This window comes from Opisthocomus hoazin, chromosome 8, assembly GCF_030867145.1.
Source record: "Opisthocomus hoazin isolate bOpiHoa1 chromosome 8, bOpiHoa1.hap1, whole genome shotgun sequence".
NCBI classification, from domain to species: domain Eukaryota; kingdom Metazoa; phylum Chordata; class Aves; order Opisthocomiformes; family Opisthocomidae; genus Opisthocomus; species Opisthocomus hoazin.
Window position 1 is genome coordinate 48464359 of NC_134421.1, and position 17023 is coordinate 48481381.

The following is a 17023-nucleotide window of genomic DNA, read 5'->3' on the forward strand; positions in this document are numbered from 1 at the left end:
TTCACAAGCAGCAGCTGGAGGCTGTAGGGGAGCTTCACGGCGCCTAAAATGACCCCAGGTGTTTCGGTTCAGACAACTAAATTCTGAATCCTTGAGTCCTTGAATTCATTAGTTTATTTTTCTGCAAACTAGAATTTTGAATCTTGTTCATACCTAACCACAGGATGTTTCCATATGTGATTGTCACTGTATTAGCCTTATGGATTGTAAAAATTCATTTCAGTATTTTTTTGAAAGATTTCTTATAGAAATAATGTAATTCTTGCACAAGGTTATGCTTTTTTTCCCTTGTTTTCCTGCAGATGATCATACTAGGGTTAAATTAACACAGCTTGCAGAGAAGGATGGAAAACTGACTGATTACATTAATGCCAACTACGTTGATGTAAGTGCCTTTTCCTACCTGTCAGTCTATTCATCTGTCAGACTTTTCTGTAAATACTGGTGTGTGGAGGTGTATAGACGTAACAAAAAAGAAGTAGCACAATGTTACAGATTTTGTTAAAAAAATGTTTGCTCATCCAAGTTAAGCCTACAAAGTTAAAGTACAGGTAAAACTCCAATTCTTGAAACCATCTTGATACTGTAGCAGCTGCAGCATAATGAAGAGCTTCATGAAACAAATAATGTTTTGTCACGTCTGAGTCATTTTAGAAGCATTTCGCATCTGAATGTTTGTTCTTTTATACATTTTTGCTAAGTGGTTAATTCTTCTATCATCTGAGATAATCTTGTGAGAGAAGATGCCATTTGGCTGAGAGCCTCACTGAGGTACTATTTATTCAGTTTTTCATTACGCAGTAATTTACATGAGAATGATCTTGATTCATTTTTTCAACCACTATCATAACAGATGTCTCATCATCACTATCATGTCAACATTCTGCCAGAACATGGGCACTTGAACATATATCCTGTTTGTTGGAATGATAAACATCGACATAACAGTTGCATTCATATGTCATCTGGTACTGCAGGGTTTCTGTGATTTGGATAGGTATAAATTCAAAAGTACTTAAAAGCTTTTGAGATTCTTTAAAAATAGATGTGTAAAACGTCATGTACTCCTCCCAGCCTCCTTTTGCTCACGGACTGTGATTTGACAAGTGTCATTTGTTATATTTTAATTCAGGGCTACAACAAGCCAAAAGCCTACATTGCAGCTCAAGGGCCACTAAAATCAACAGCAGAAGATTTCTGGAGAATGATATGGGAACATAACGTGGAAGTTATTGTGATGATAACTAATCTCATTGAGAAAGGAAGGGTATGAGTACCTTTTTCTGTTACTTATTTTTCGGATGTTGATAGATCTACAACATCTCTTTGAAAAATCTGGTTTAGGCATTTATTGAGTAAAAAGCAACAGTTTGTAGTAGTTGCTTATGCTAGGATTGGCTATAGAAGTATAAAGATGAGACTCTGTAGTATGAAACTAAAGAAAACATTGAAACTCAATTGTTAACAGCTGAAGTCTTGAAAATACTATGGTCTAACTAAAGAAGATTGTCTTATACTGAAAAACAGGCCTGTATCTATTTAGGATGGCCAGACTGTGGACCCTGTGCCACATTCTACTAGCAGTCTGCTCTCCATCATTCTCTTTCTCAGGGTTGCCTTAGACCCCAGAAAGGAGAAGGCTGTAGTTTGGGTGAATTTTTCTGGATACAGTGGCTGCTCGCTGTTAACATCCCATGGGACACACAGTTCCTTTCCTAGGACTAGATAGATGTTTGTCCAGTGAGACAGAGCAAGGTCAAACCCCATCGCAGGGTGTGTGTTTCTCTGGCTATGTGATAGGAGAATGCACGTACCCTGAGGTCGCTTGAGGAGACATTGCATCGCGCTTGCCACAGACTGGCAGCAGTGCCTAAAATGCATGTAAGTCTCTTCCATACAACCTGTTAAGCATCTAAGAGATGATACAGACACAGCAAATGCAGACGAGGGCCACACTGGGAGTACCATTCCACAAACATGTACTCTTCTAGTACTCTTAGAGAAGGCTGTATGGCTGCCCAACCAAAAGGCTGGACATCACAGCTCTCTATATACTGGCCACACACAGGCTCACCCTTACCCTCGCTGGTCAGATATAAGCATACTCTGCCCATGCTATGAACCAACCAGCAGGAACATGTGACTCTACTGACTTGAATGTGGTCCTGTTATTCCTATAGATTACCTGTTATTTTCTTTGGATTTTGGAGTGCTTATGGAACGGCGAGTTCCACAATAGGAGAGTACTGTAGCTCCGATAGTATGATTTAAACCTCTCTTTTTTTTGAGTATTCCAAATGCAGAGCGTCTTTGCACAACCATCTCTCTTTACAGCACAAAATAAATACATGTTATTTGTTCTCTTGTGCTGAAGTTCATGTCTATTATAAACTGGGTATGTTGAAAGTCCCTGTATGTTTTTGTGGTTGACTGTGCTCTGAAATTTGAACATTTTGCCTTGCTAGTTTGACATTTTGTTTTCTTTCTCTGTTTCGGTTTTTCATTTGCTTTCTAACAGAGAAAATGTGACCAGTACTGGCCTGCCGAAGGTAGTGAAGAATATGGGAACTTCTTGGTTACTCAGAAGAGTGTTCATGTGCTTGCCTATTACACTGTGAGGAATTTTACTCTTAGAAACACCAGGATCAAAAAGGTTTGTGGCATGCTGAAAACATGGTTTGGGCAAAAGGGAGTGTTAAGAGTTGCACAGAATACTTTTCAAGGCAGTTTGCAGCTCTTCTCTGTTGTATAGGTAAAGCTGAATCCTGTAGGTCTAAACTAGCCAAGATGCTCATCAACTTCAGAGCTAATTTGACCAGATCAGCAAATTGAGAAGATACTGGCCTGTAGTACTGGTGCAATGTAGGACCATCAGGGAAAAGGCTGTGACCACACTGGAGAGCTGATTTGGGCTTTGCCTGCCTGGTGAGCAGGAGGACACATTTTCAGAAAGAGAGCAGCTAGTAGAAAACGTGGTGTGAATTAAGTCATACACTCTAGCTATCAATTTTCATTTTTAAGGACTGGATTTTTACAGCCCCCCCCCCCCCCCCCGCAAAACAGGTGAATCCACACCTTGTTTTGTTGTAATCAGAACCAGCAGGCGCTCAGCTCAGCTGTGTGACATTGACTGCTTTGAGGGACATTCTGAAAGCTTAATTTATTTCAGCCACCCAATTGTTAGACATCTAGTCTCCCGGCCATTAATGGCTAAAGTACAGCACTTGGTGTCAAGTACTTATTCTGCCTGTTTTAGGAACCAATCTTTGAATGAGGTAACCTGCTCCCCGAAGATATCCCTGCCTCTGAGTTGCCACCAAGCTGACCTTAGAAAAGCAGCCTACACAAGGCTGCTTCCCTTGTAAGTCACTAAAGCTGAGTGAGTTGAATCCTACCCTTTCTGTCCGCCCAGCAGAGGAGCAAAGTGGCAGAAATAGCTGGTGACTCTTAAGAGCAGCTGTGATTTGTTATTCCTCCAGTGCTCTTGGCCTTTCCCTGTGGCTTTCTAAGGGACAGTGCCAGGCCATTTCTCCATTCAGAGGGCAAGCTGATGGGACAGAAGCACTGGCCTTTCCTCTTCTCTTTGAAAGCTGGAATATTCAGAACTCGTTGGCATGCTGCTAACTAAATAGGGACAGTACTAATTCAAGAACTATCATGTACGGAAAATTCTGAAGAGTTGCCGTTCAGATGTGACCTGCTCACATATGGAATTATTTTTCCGTTGCAGGGTTCCCAGAAAGGGAGGTCTAGTGGGCGTATCGTAACTCAGTACCATTATACCCAGTGGCCTGACATGGGTGTTCCCGAATACACGCTGCCCGTGCTCACCTTCGTGCGGAAGGCGTCGCACGCCAAGCGCCACGCTGTCGGGCCTGTTGTGGTTCATTGCAGGTGTGGTTTTTACCGTCGTAAGGTTCACTCCGCTTTTATTTTGCAGAAAAAAGAATTTCTTAGTGGTGGGCTAAGCAAAATTTCACTCTCACATTTAACAATTGCTGATGGAATAAGATTAATTTCTCAGCTGATGTTTCTGTCCTTGGTAAGGCTAACTAATCAACTGTCTGTGCCACTTCTGTAAATCCCCGTAATGGCTGTAAACAAGGTGCTGCTGCTCTGCACTATGTTCTTTTTTTTGCAAAAGTGCTTTTCTTTATACTTTTTTGCACATTTCTATACTACTCTCTTGATTGCTGTGAGCTTACCGGATACGTATATAGCAGTAATTGTTTCATTTCTGCCAATATATCGTTAGGATGTTTTTGGCTCATGCTTTCTTTGGTGCAGGGATACTCTGTAATCCTAAGGGGAGCTCTGTCCGTAAAAGAAGAGTCACTCTGTTCCTGGCTGAACTACAACTCTGCTGGTTTTAACATTACTCTGCGCTCTAGCAGTCATTTGCAATGGAGGAGCATTCTGGGGAACGGTTTGAGGTCTGCATGTGCCGCAGTGTGCAGGCAGGTGTTCTGGCGGTGCTCACTAAAACTGGGCAGCTCAGGGAGAATTGGTTAAAAAGGTCTCGTAGGGCCTGGAATGACTTCACAATGCCCGTGAAGGACCGGGTTATTGTAAAATATATAAGCAGGTTCTGGTTTTCCACTGTAGTACCTCACCTTTGATGGAACATTTGGAAAGAGAACCTCCTCATGAATTCTGTCCTTCTGGAGCTGACTCTGAGGAAGCCAACAGGTAAAGTCGCCTCGCAAATGCTGCAAATGAAGATATTTTATTTCTAGGATTATCTAATCTGACTGAAATCTGTTTTTAGCTTGGAAAATGGAAATTCCACATCTTGGTTGTTCTGCTGCTATCTACATCCTGCCTGTCCTTGGGAAGTTCAAAATAGTTTCCCCAAAATGCCGGGTCTGGTATCTGTGCCAGCAGGCTGAGAGATCAGCAATACATTATAAGTCAATTAAATTGAGTTTTTAGGAAGTGAACAGTGGTAAGTTGTGTGGCTTCAGTCAGACCTCTCCATTGGGTCATAGGTATAACTCACCTCTGTAGGCATTTTTATTCACTTGTAGTTCACCTGTCCCCATGCACTATGGAATTCCAGTGGAGTCATCTCGTCTTAGAAATGCAACTTTGATTTATCTTTACAGGCTATATGGAGGACATATATGAGGAACTTCACGAAACATTTTTTAGCTGTTTTTATGTTTTGGTACTTTTCATGTTTTGTCTTTCATAACAAGTACCAATGGTATCTGGTAATCTTTATGGTCTTTTTTTGTTGCGTTGGTAACTTGGTCCTTTCAGTTTTATACCACATCTATTTAGACAGTTCATTACAGCATTCTGAGCTTACACCACACGTGCTTTGTGCCACCTCTGTAGAGGAAATGAGATGACTGGATTACATGTACGGACTGAGCTTGGATGTGCCCCTAAGGGGCCGTGCAGACCCAGCACAGTCTTGCTGTCAAGTTACATGTACCAATACACATAACGTTTCCGCATAAGTTAGAGGGGAGTTACAACTGACTAATTCCCCTATATGGTTAGATAACAAAAAATGACCTCTTGACCTTGTACTCCCTACCCAGATATTTTATGAAAGAAAGAGTTGGGTTTTAATCTTAGGATACAGCTGGTTTTGTGCTAAATGAGTCAGAGTTCTTAACAGGAATGAGTTGATTAACCCTTTCTTCTGCATATTGCCTTTCTAAGAAGCATTTCAGCCGTTGCTTGCCATCTTAGCTGTATCTGGAGAGCATTAAGCTTTTTCTTTTACAGATATACCTTCAGCAGCTCTGCCACTTCTTGGGATTTTCCTCAGTCCAGCTTTGAAATCTCCGATATTTATAATGGGTGGCATAATGCAACTTTCGCTTTAAAGTGATGTGTGTTTCGACATAGAAGAACTTGAGCACATTAACTGTGCCCAAAAGCTGATGTATGCCACCGTTTCTAGGTATACTTCACAAAGTATCCTAAGGAACATCAGAAGCCTGAAAATCGCAGACCTTCAGGAAACCCCTTAGTTCTATTTCAACTGGTACTTTAAAAATTGTTTGAGAAAACGATCTTTAGAGTTCTGCTTGCACAAAGAAAAAGATGAGTGAAAATATTTTTCATTACCAGCTGTGAAGGATTAGCAAAGTGTATAACATAATAAAACAATTTGTAGAGGAAGATCTTCCTCACACACCAGTTTGTTGAAAAAGCTATGTGTAAGCAACAGATCTTTTCATTATTGTTTTACTTCAGGCTCAAGACTGTTTATTTGTTTTGTAGTGCTGGTGTTGGAAGGACAGGCACATACATAGTGTTAGACAGCATGCTGCAGCAAATCCAGCATGAAGGGACAGTCAACATATTTGGATTCTTAAAACACATACGTACCCAAAGGAACTACCTGGTGCAGACTGAGGTAAGAATAAAATATATATAGTGGGAGACAGTTACTGACTATTTCTGTTTGCAAGAGGAGAGATGATGCAGTCCTCTTTTTGGCACCACCAGACAGACTGGCAACCAGTCACCAGACTGGACTTTCCCTTTTGCTTCCCTTGTTTTTATAGAGACATTCTCCTAGGCTTGCTCAGAGCAATGCACTAGATCTTACTTATCTGTGGGCTCTTGTCTCTTTATTAGAGAGGACTCAGAACAGAGGAAGTCTGTGTAAATCATGCTTCCCACAGTAGCCCTTGGCAGGGCGTGCATTTTTGTCTTAGATTTTTTTAAGGAACCACCATTGTCAGGTGTTCAGATCTTTGCTGAACCTGATCAAACAGTCAATATCAGGCAATAAGAAGTAGGAAAAAAAACCTATATTTCAGGCAGAAGATTATCTATAGGTGCTTTAAACTGAAGAATATATGTAGAAGAGTGAAAGACCAGAAGAAAACAATAAGGACAACAGCAGGGCATTTGAAAGTCTATTTCAGGTTTCAAGAACAGCTGGTTAGATGCACCAATGTCTTTCAATTGAAAAAAAAAAGGTAATCAACAACAGCATGGGCACTTGTTCCAAAGGATGTGAGAGAGAAAATAGAGGATAGCAGTAGGAACTGGGAGTGATCACTTTATTGCAAGAAAGGCAGGGAGAGTCGCGTAACAAGCTGACTTGAAAATTTGACTCAAGGCTGTGCTTGTGTTTTTAACTGTGTTCTGGGAACATAAGATACCGCAGGTGGTGGGAATTTGGTATTATATCATGTATACATTGCACGTGCAGTTCAGTTGTGCTTGTAAATCTGTGCTGTCACTGCGGAGGGATAGCCTTCACTGCAGAGGATCGCTTTGCAGAGAGCTCCCCTACAGCAGCGCACTGTGAAGAAATACTGACCACGTCAGAAGAGGCAGCTTAGCCCGAGGCGTCCAGGGGAAGCTGAAACTAATTAGAGCTCGGGTGTTTGGTTTTATTTTCCTAGGAGCAGTACATCTTCATTCACGATGCATTGGTCGAAGCAATACTCAGTAAAGAAACAGAAGTTCTTGAGACTCACGTTCATGCCTATGTTAATGCTCTCTTGATACCTGGACCAACAGGAAGGACCAGACTGGAGAAACAATTCAAGGTGAGCTCTCCAAGGCAGTAACAAGAAAAGCTTTAGGCTTGCAGGCTTGAATGACTTAAAAGTAGGTATCTCAACACAACTTTCGTTAGCTTTCTCTAAAATTTAACTGCTGAGCCTAAATTCAGAGCAATTTAACAAATCCATGCAGTCAGTTGGAGTAAAAGAATTATTTGCATATGCTTAAACAAGGAATTTAAAAAAAAAAAAGACACAAAAGCATGAGAAAACGGCCAGTAAGTAGATTGTACAAAACTCTAACTACATCCCTTTGCACGAAGATCCCCAAGGTAAAACAACTATCTGGAAAGATGTCATTCTGGCCAAAATGTCATGAGCTATATTGGTCAATCAGCATATTCCCCTCAGTGTACAGCACTGGCTAGAAGACAGACTTCACCTCAGCAGGCGAGAAGTGACCCCGTTCGTGCTTGTGGATGTGAAGATCAGTGTGTGCCTGCACAGGACTTTGAGTCACCCAGAGAAGGAGCAGACCCAGCTGGGTAACAGCTCTTTGACTCCTGGGGAGAATGGCAAGTCCAGCTCACGCACTGGGCCACTTACTTGCAGAGGAAACACAGAAAATCCTACCTCTGCAAATGAAGTTGAATTCAGAGAAGTCAACCACACTTAAATGTGTTCCAGATTATGTGGGTAAACAGATTTTGCTTTCCCTATTTTAACAGGAAATTAATTATTAGAGCCTTTCTCTCTAAGGATTTTAATTCTAAGGAGGACTGCATGGGATAATGTACGTTACTAGCTATCATAAGTAAAAAATTGAAGCAGGTAAGTCTGTAGAGAATGTCAGTAGATAATGAGGCTATGAAAAATATTAAAGTATATTTTCTGAAGTATTTTGGTCACTTAGACACAGTGACTAGTATTTCTTCAAGATAATGAACAGTACAGAACAGAATAGGAACAACATACCAAAGGATTTCACAGTTTGCTGCTATCCTGGCTTAAATGATCCAACAGCGTTGCACATTTTTTTCCTAGGAAAAAGCAGGGACTCTTATCTCAGCTGTGATGTGGCTGGAGAAATAAGCATCCCACCTTTCCTACACAGATGAAAGAATAAAACACTTAATATATACAAACAGAGTGTGTAAATGTATATAAACTCAGAGTGTACAGTGCAAATTGCAGGAGCCGTGTGAAGCTCCAATTTCAAGAGCTTAACTATGATCAGAAAGACACATCTCATTCAGTCTCATTTTCTTTTGCAAGCTAAAATTGTTAGAATACTGACAAAAATGTGAAGTCTTGTTTTACTAAGAACTATTTTAGATGAAAAAAAATTGTTGTCTAATTTGTTTTGATAGAACATCCCTGGTTTGCTATCTGTTTTTCCAAAGCAGGCAGCTTCTGAAAGCTACGCATGCCCAGCCAAAACATCACAGAAGAGTCTTTCAAATTCTTTTGAACATTCAGATTAATCTGGTTTATTTTACTAGCGATTAAACAAAATGCTAAAAACTAGGAGAAACCTGCTTTCCAAACTTATTCAACTTAGTGCCTAAGCAGTGTATCTACACCATTGTGATGTATATATGCCATTGTGGTGTATATATAAATACATGCTTGTTCCTTCTCAGACTCTTGTCTCTTTGAATTGTATTGACTGAAACAAGTCAGTCGATGAGACCCCCCCAGATCAGTCCTATTTTCCTCTCACAGGTTTGGAGAGGAAATCGGGAAGCTCAGAACAGGGATATCTAGAGCCGCGTCGCACCAGGAGCTATGCCATCTGTGTTACAATGCAGGTTTTTCTGCACAGGCATTTGCTGTTTTCCAAAACTGTTTAGACAAACAGCTGTGCAGGCAAAATGGAACTGACACTGGGCTGGCAACAAGCAGTGGGGGGCTGCGTGAGGGAACAACATCGAGCGGCATTGCCTTCAAAAGCCCTGCTTATGGACCTAGGGCTCACGGATCATTTGAACTGGTAAAATAGTGGAAAGATTGTGATGACTTGCTAACTAGTTTAGACAGATAAGTAGATTGCTAAATTTAAGAGGGACAGCTAACCTGCACCCTTATTTTTAATGCAGCTAACGAAGGAATAGCTTTTGTACAGTGACCTGTTTTTTCTTTGGTTTTTTTTTAAATTTGATTGTTTCAGTTACTGAGCCAGTCGAACACACAGCAGTGTGATTATTCAACTGCACTCAAACAGTGTAACAGAGAAAAGAACCGAACTTCGTCCGTCATTCCTGGTAAGCTTGTTCAACTCAGCTTCTTGGGGTGGCAAAATGTTTACAGGCTCTGTGAGTCAAACTTTTAACTTTTCCTGAGAAAGAGCTGAAAGCATCTGCATCAGTGTGGAGCAACGTTTTGTAAAGTACTTTTAGTGAAGAAATAATATGTCTAACTACTACATACATAGGAAAACAAAATAGATGGCTGGATAGCACGTTATCCTGGTTTATGGATCTTAGTGTTATCATTAGTATGAGATATGTGAGATAATTGCTCTAATATATGAGTCAATGCAACATCTGTACTACTTCATGACTTTTTTTTACAGTGGAAAGATCTAGAGTGGGTATCTCATCTCTGTCTGGTGAAGGGACAGACTACATCAATGCTTCCTATATTATGGTAAGTCACTTAACTGTGATGCTGAAAAACAGTGTCCCATCACATAGCAGTTTTCAGAGCTGCCATATGTCCACGTTAGGGTGGCACGGTCCTGATTTTGAAAGCTCCTGCCTTCCATTATTCACTCTGCCTGAGAGTTCCTTCCCCCAGGACGTATGATTGCTGTTCTTACTGGTTTTAAGCTTGGTGAAGTGCATTGCATTTTGGCAACTTGTAGAACCAGAAATCGCATCGCAGTTTTAAAACTGGTAAAGGTAGATGCCACCTATGGAAGAATCTTTTGAGATTAAATGAAAGCGTTGACTAACAAGTTAGTTTTTAATGGCTGTACCATGGTTTGCCTTCCTACCTGCTTTTGCAACTGGCATAGCCCAAGGCACCATAGCTCATCAGCTTTCCATTACCTTTTTGTTCTCTGTGTTTTCTTCAAATCTTTTCCCCTTGATTAGCTGAGAGGGAGGAGTAGATGCTTCCTCGACACTCAGGGAAAAGATGGGAAAGCTCCGTGCTGTGCTGTGTGTGCATGATCCTTCATCGGGTGCATTTAGTGCAAACAAACTCTCTTTTGTGGTAAGAAGTTGATCTGGGACATCTGTACAAATTAAGAGACCACTTGAGATTTTTGCAGATCTTTCAAGTACTCCTCTGGAAGTCTGGCTAATGTAGAGCAATTAGCATGTGTGTATGAGTTCATGTATTTTCATTCGGAGTTCGCTGTTCAAGTATCCATTGATTTCTTTTGACTTTTATTTTTGATCAGGTTTTTTTAAGTTTTAAAAAATATTTCAGTGTAATTGATTTTATTCTTTCCTCCTGGAAAATATTGCAATCAAAGTTTTATATTCTTCTAATATTTGCAGGAAGCCAAAGGAGGCGCACGGCTGCAATTTATTTTCTAGGCTTCTGGCTCTGTCCACTAGAAGCTTCCTTTAAATTTTAATAGTTGGGCATCATTTCTGAGTCTGTTGATTTTGGTTTGCAGGGTTATTATCAAAGTAATGAATTCATTATTACCCAGCATCCCTTACTACACACTATCAAGGATTTCTGGAGAATGATATGGGACCATAATGCCCAGCTAATAGTCATGCTTCCTGATAGCCAGAATATGGTAAGTTTTGTGGCTGATTGTTGTGGGTTTATGTATGAATTTTATTAGTATTGCCATTTTGAAATATACAGGACATGAGGCAATATCTTGGATGTTGCAAAAAAAATTATTAAAAATAATACTGTACTGAATGTAAAATCCCCAAATCATCTAGTGGAAATCTGGAGATCCTTGTCTGGGCAGATGGTAACTGGCATGAGAAAATATTGAATCACTCCTGTATAATTTATAAAAAGAGTCAAACAGCAGAAGTAACCCTTATGCGAGGTTAGCTTTCGCTGTAGGCCTTTTACTTTAGCTGTAATATGGATTCTTCAGCCATTTATTAGGTAAGGAGAGAAATACGGGGTTGTTTCTCTTGCTCATCTCCTAAAGTTACAAACAAATGTTTAGCAGGGATTTGTCTGACTCTAAACAGAGAAAAAAGCTCATGTATTCATCCTGCATGTGTAATTTAGTAACAATGAACATGTTTTTCAGTTACTAGAAATGGAGAAATATGTGAGAGCTTTTAGGTTGGTACTTACAGAGATCTTGAGGTGTGAGAGGGTAATGTTTGCTAATGAGTTTGGAGGAAAGCCAAGCAAACACTTTGGAGAGTCTTGCATGATTGGAAAAACATGTACAACCAAGACAATGTCTGGTTTTTCTTCTCATCAAATGTTTTACAAATATTACGATTCCTATAAAACAGATGGATTTTAAAGTTAGACTTTGGGATAAGGGAGGTTGTTTTCCTAGGAGGTGCTGGTTCATTGTGATCACAGCAAGAGAGGCACTCAGACTCTGTAAAGTATCATTTAAAATGCTATTTATTAGAGCTAACGCTACAAAGGAGAGGGTAGTGTAGATAACCTTACAGCATTCCAGATGCTGGGAACCCCGAGTTGTGCGGCATTGAACGTTTCTCTGATCAAGGTGCGTCACACCGTGCAGCTCCCATCCACAGAAGGGTTACCCCCATTTTGGGCATTCAAGCCATTACAGGATTTTCTTAAAAGAAAACAGCTCTGTTCATCATTTCTCCTGTCAGACAGAAAGGGTGTTCTCATGAGAGCTTTTTGCTGCACTCTCGGATAATTCCGGGCCACGCAGGAGCTGCCGGCGGGCTCCTCTGTCGCAGCCACCCAGCTGAGTTTAGCTGGTGGCCGGCGGCTGTGGGCAGCACGAAGCAGCCCCAAGGCCGGGCTGCACGCGGGGCACAGCGCAGCGCGCGCTGGCTGTTACATGGGTCGCTGTCTCCACAGGGCACAGTGGTCTTCTGGTCAGAGACCTCGCTGCAGAGATAGCTGAAAACCATCGCTTGTAACGTGTGTAATCCTACTCAAATTTTGATTTCTCAGTTTAAATCTGGCTGCCTGCGTTGATTACAGACGTGGAACATTATTTATTACGTAGGATTAAGTTTTATTTTAAGAGCTGAACATTAATTACTTTTATGTTTGGGTTGTTTTCTTTTCCTGGAGGCTGAAGATGAATTTGTATACTGGCCAAACAAAGATGAGCCCATAAACTGTGAGAGTTTCAAAGTTACTATGATTGCTGAAGAACACAAGTGTCTGTCTAATGAGGAGAAGCTCATAATCCAAGACTTTATTTTAGAAGCTACACAGGTAACACTGTCATAAGCGTGTAACTCAGGACTTGATTTGTTAAAGGTAATGCCTACATTTTGTTACATTTTTTATGCTAAATTAGTGGTAAGATGCCCAGGGAGAGAGTAGCTTCTATAGGTGGTTTGGTGGCAGTGGGAATAGGATAGTCCAACCTCCACAGCAGTAGGATTCTGTATCTGGAAGCTGGAGCTGGACTGGAACACGGTGAAGGATAAGAATAAGGACAGTCCATCTTTTACCAAATCGATTTATGCTTTTTCCCCCTCTTTTAGGATGACTATGTACTGGAAGTGAGGCATTTCCAGTGTCCAAAATGGCCAAATCCTGATAGTCCAATTAGTAAAACTTTTGAGCTGATCAGCATCATCAAAGAGGAAACTTCCAACCGCGATGGACCCATGATTGTACACGATGAGTAAGAACGGCAGCTTTCAGTTTGTTTTGCTGTTTTTCTGTAGAACCACCCTTTCATTTCATTTACAGTGAAAGCCGCTGAAATAAGACACAAAGTCTACAGCTAACAATAGCGCTCCTGCTTCTGTTTCGGTTGCATCAACAAGAGAAACATTTTTATTTTATCACAATTCAGTGTTCTCTTTTCAATTCTATGATTTTCATACTCTGGATGATTGTTGAGTAAGGCACTGGAGAGGAAATCAATCAGGGCTTTGTTGTCTATTGTGGAAAGAAGTGAGACTGTTTAGATGAGGAAACTTACCCTTCTCCAGCTGTTTAATAATGGCCAGAAATACTGAAATGTTGAAGTGCTGAAGGACCTGAGGCATTCAGGATTTGATTAGTGGCAGATTGTATGGAAGTAACTCTAAGACTGGCTTTTAAAGACTCTCCAGAAATTGTACCAGGTGTTGTGAAGGTTGCGTTAAGGCACTGCTGGGCAGACCTGTTTCAGAAAGTGTAAAGATCTCATGACAGATATTCACCTTATCTATTTACCCTGGATTTTGTATTTTCTCCAGCTGTAGAAACTTGATCCAGTTTCTAGAGACTTTTTTTGTGTGTGTTTTGTATTTGTTTTTTTTTACTTTATAAAGGCATGGAGGGGTGACAGCAGGCACTTTCTGTGCATTAACAACACTGATGCATCAACTGGAAAATGAGAATTCAGTGGATGTTTACCAAGTAGCAAAGATGATAAATTTGATGAGGCCTGGAGTCTTTACAGACATTGTAAGTAATAAGCAAAATGTGTGCATATTTTTTTTTTTTCCTATGTGTGGTGTAATTAGCATGCTTAGATCTTAGGGCAACGTTACTGAACCATTGGCATCTTAGTTTCTGCATGAGTTAATCACAACTGTCTTCCGGAGGTGCTGCAGTGGACCTCCTGCTTATTCCAAAACAAAGTACTTCCCATGAAAATCTGTTATGTAGTTATCACGTGGTCGTACTCAAAACGTGCAGAGCTGCCACCATCATCATCATAAAATCTGCACTACATCGTGTAAATGAAGGCTTTAATTCAGCAGGACTAAATTTGCACTCCAAGTGGACCCTGAAGCAGTTACCTTAGTTTTTCATTTCAGGATGGACTTTGATCTTTCGTGATCCGTTGAATGGTCACTTGACACCATTGTCACTGTGCTTACAGAAAGAAAAAGCCATGAAACGTACAACAAATAAGAATTACTAAGTCAGTGTCATACAAATGAAAATTCATCACAGAATTGAAAAACTATGAACCCTGCCCATTTGGTCATACACTACAAATCTGACTGCTGTAGAGCCGCAATGGGTGTGAGAAGGAGACCACTCTAAGAATGAAACGTTGGTGTTAGCGTTATCACACTTTGACAGCAAAAACAGGCCATGACACAGGATTGACAGATGCGTCTGCCCCTTGCCCTGCCCCGCTAGCCCAGACTGAGGAGCCTGGTGGGCAATGGAGTGAAAGCGAGAGCTCTTCCCACCTCAGCAGCACCATCAGGACCTTCCTCCTCTTGCCTCAGGAGCCTCCAGCAAATACCTGGGCCCTCTATTTCAGATTTCCAGTTTCCCATCCTCCTCTTGCAGATTTTCTACCCCCTATCTCTTGGTCCAACCTAACAGTCCAGACCCCCAAACCCCACCCTGTTTAATTTGTCTTATTGCTCTTTACTCCTTCCATCGCAGAAGTTCTTTATCCTCATATCCTCATATATCTGTCCTAGATCCCCAAATATTCCCCTGCCCTTTCGGAGCTCACGCTGTTATCTGGTGCAGCACAGCCTCCGCTGTGCCTGCTCGCCCTGCTCAGAGCACCCAGCCCACGCTGCAGCCCGGGTGGCTCCTGGCGTTCCCCATGTCTCACCACACCCAGCTGAGACCCTCTGCTCCTTCCAGGCAGTGGCCTCCTCAGTGAATCTTCCCACAAGAGTCTCGGCGCTCTTCTTACCTCTACTGCCTGGCAGGATCTTCAAAAACGTAAAAAGTAACTGCAAGTACCAAAAAGAAAAAAAAAATAATAATCTGCCTGGGTAGAATTCAGAGGACCAAAAAATGCGAACATATTCAAGGGGGGAAAATGCCAACAGACAAACAGTAGCCCTAATCCTGACCCCATTCAGTCAACGGGAACTTTGCGATTGACTTGAACGAGGGTCAGCTTCAGCCCACAGTGTTTCTTTTTTCTCCCGTGCCTGCGCTGTGTTCCTGAATGTTGTGCTTTATGTTGTGTACAGGGGGAGCCGTTCGTCAGAAAATTAATAAAGCTGCTAAGTAACACAGTAAATTGTGGAGCACAGTACATCAGCAGACTGACACATCAGCTGTTGATTAACTTGGAGTAGCGGTGTTACAAAATAATCTGGTGGTATGGTTTCTGACCACCCGCTGACTGCATCCTCTTGTCTTCCCCAGGAGCAGTACCAGTTTCTGTACAAAGCTATCCTCAGCCTTGTCAGCACAAGGCAAGAAGAAAACCCTTCGGCGTCTATGGACAGTAATGGCTCAGCTTTACCCGATGGAAACGCAGCGGAAAGTTTAGAATCTTTAGTTTAATTAACGCGTCAAGTTAAACACGCGCATACCTGCATCACCCCAGTTACACCTGGAGTTTACCGTTACGATTTTCAGTTTTATACTTTTTTGGGGGGGAGGAAATCTGCCCAGTCACTCTATAGATAATCAGATCCCAACCCTTGCTCAAACCAACAGTCATTTCTGCTACATCCAACCTCACTGCGGAACTCTGATCATTAACAATGTGTGCCTTTTCTTGAGAGATTTCTTGTAATAAGTTGTTACGTCTGGACTAACTTGATTGACTTTTACAGTGTTTCTAAGGATTGAATTGTGGTACGCTTTTTCAGTATTAGTTTTTGATTTATCTGGCTTTACTTTTAACTTAAAATTATCATATTTATAGATGTTAGGGGATTCTCAATTACAGACATGTCATGGGTTTAGTATTTGATTTATTTGCTGTATTTATAACAATTTACATTTGCTAGAAATATAACTTTTAATATAGTAGAATGTAAATAAAATACTGTTCTCCGTAACATTCCACATTTTAAGACTTCAATTAGGTATTTAGAATAGCAATCTGGTACTTACTGTAAATACTGCTACTTCTGTAGTGATCCATGGACCAAATTTATATTTATAATTGTAGATTTTTATATTTTACTACAGAGTCAGTTTTCTAGTTCTGTGTAATTGCCTTGTTAAAATGATGTAGTCCAGTATGTTTTTATTTTAACGAAGTCTTCTGATGTCTAATTGTGCATCTTAAGCAATTAACCTTCATATAGCTGCATGTGATTTTAACTTTTTGTGGGAAATGGAAATCATTTGTTTTGAAATGACAAGTTTTTATGAGAATAACACCTGTACTTGGCATTGTTAAAATTGTTTTTACCTATGGCATTGCAAAAATAAATACAAATACCTCAGTCTGTGCTTAGCAGTCTGCCACGTACAGCAGACAGTCTCACTGTCGTACAGGAGAGCTCTTGGTTACCAGAATAAGGACTCAGGGCTGACCTGCAGGCAGCTTTCTGTGGGGACTGCAAGTCCAGAAGACAGCTTCAGAAAACTTTATGTTTTGTTATTTAATCTCTGCTCCACATTCGTACCCATAGTGTCCACACTAGCGCCTGTTTTAGTTTCTCCTGGCATATCCTCCGGGCCGGTTGCTGACAGGCTGTCCCAGGCCTCCAGAGTGC

The 17023-nt window shown here is 41.0% G+C and overlaps 1 protein-coding gene across 6 annotated transcripts in view; it reads left to right on the forward strand.

The window, feature by feature from the left end:
• The window catches only part of PTPRZ1 (protein tyrosine phosphatase receptor type Z1), a 143528-nt gene extending 126784 nt beyond the window's left edge, over positions 1–16744 (forward strand). For 4 of the 6 annotated variants that reach the window (XM_075427682.1, XM_075427684.1, XM_075427685.1 and 1 more), the window contains 13 exons: positions 303–385; positions 1133–1267; positions 2519–2653; positions 3731–3894; positions 6241–6376; positions 7380–7526; positions 9652–9745; positions 10057–10130; positions 11113–11241; positions 12708–12854; positions 13130–13272; positions 13910–14045; positions 15714–16744. In XM_075427682.1, coding sequence (XP_075283797.1) covers positions 303–385; positions 1133–1267; positions 2519–2653; positions 3731–3894; positions 6241–6376; positions 7380–7526; positions 9652–9745; positions 10057–10130; positions 11113–11241; positions 12708–12854; positions 13130–13272; positions 13910–14045; positions 15714–15854 — 1664 coding nt within the window. In that variant the 3' untranslated portion in view covers positions 15855–16744. Of the gene's footprint in view, positions 1–302; positions 386–1132; positions 1268–2518; positions 2654–3730; positions 3895–4605; positions 4690–6240; positions 6377–7379; positions 7527–9651; positions 9746–10056; positions 10131–11112; positions 11242–12707; positions 12855–13129; positions 13273–13909; positions 14046–15713 lie in introns of all 6 variants that reach the window. The other 2 variants (XM_075427680.1, XM_075427681.1) reach the window with 1 other exon arrangement.
• Positions 16745–17023: the final 279 nt, after the last annotated feature.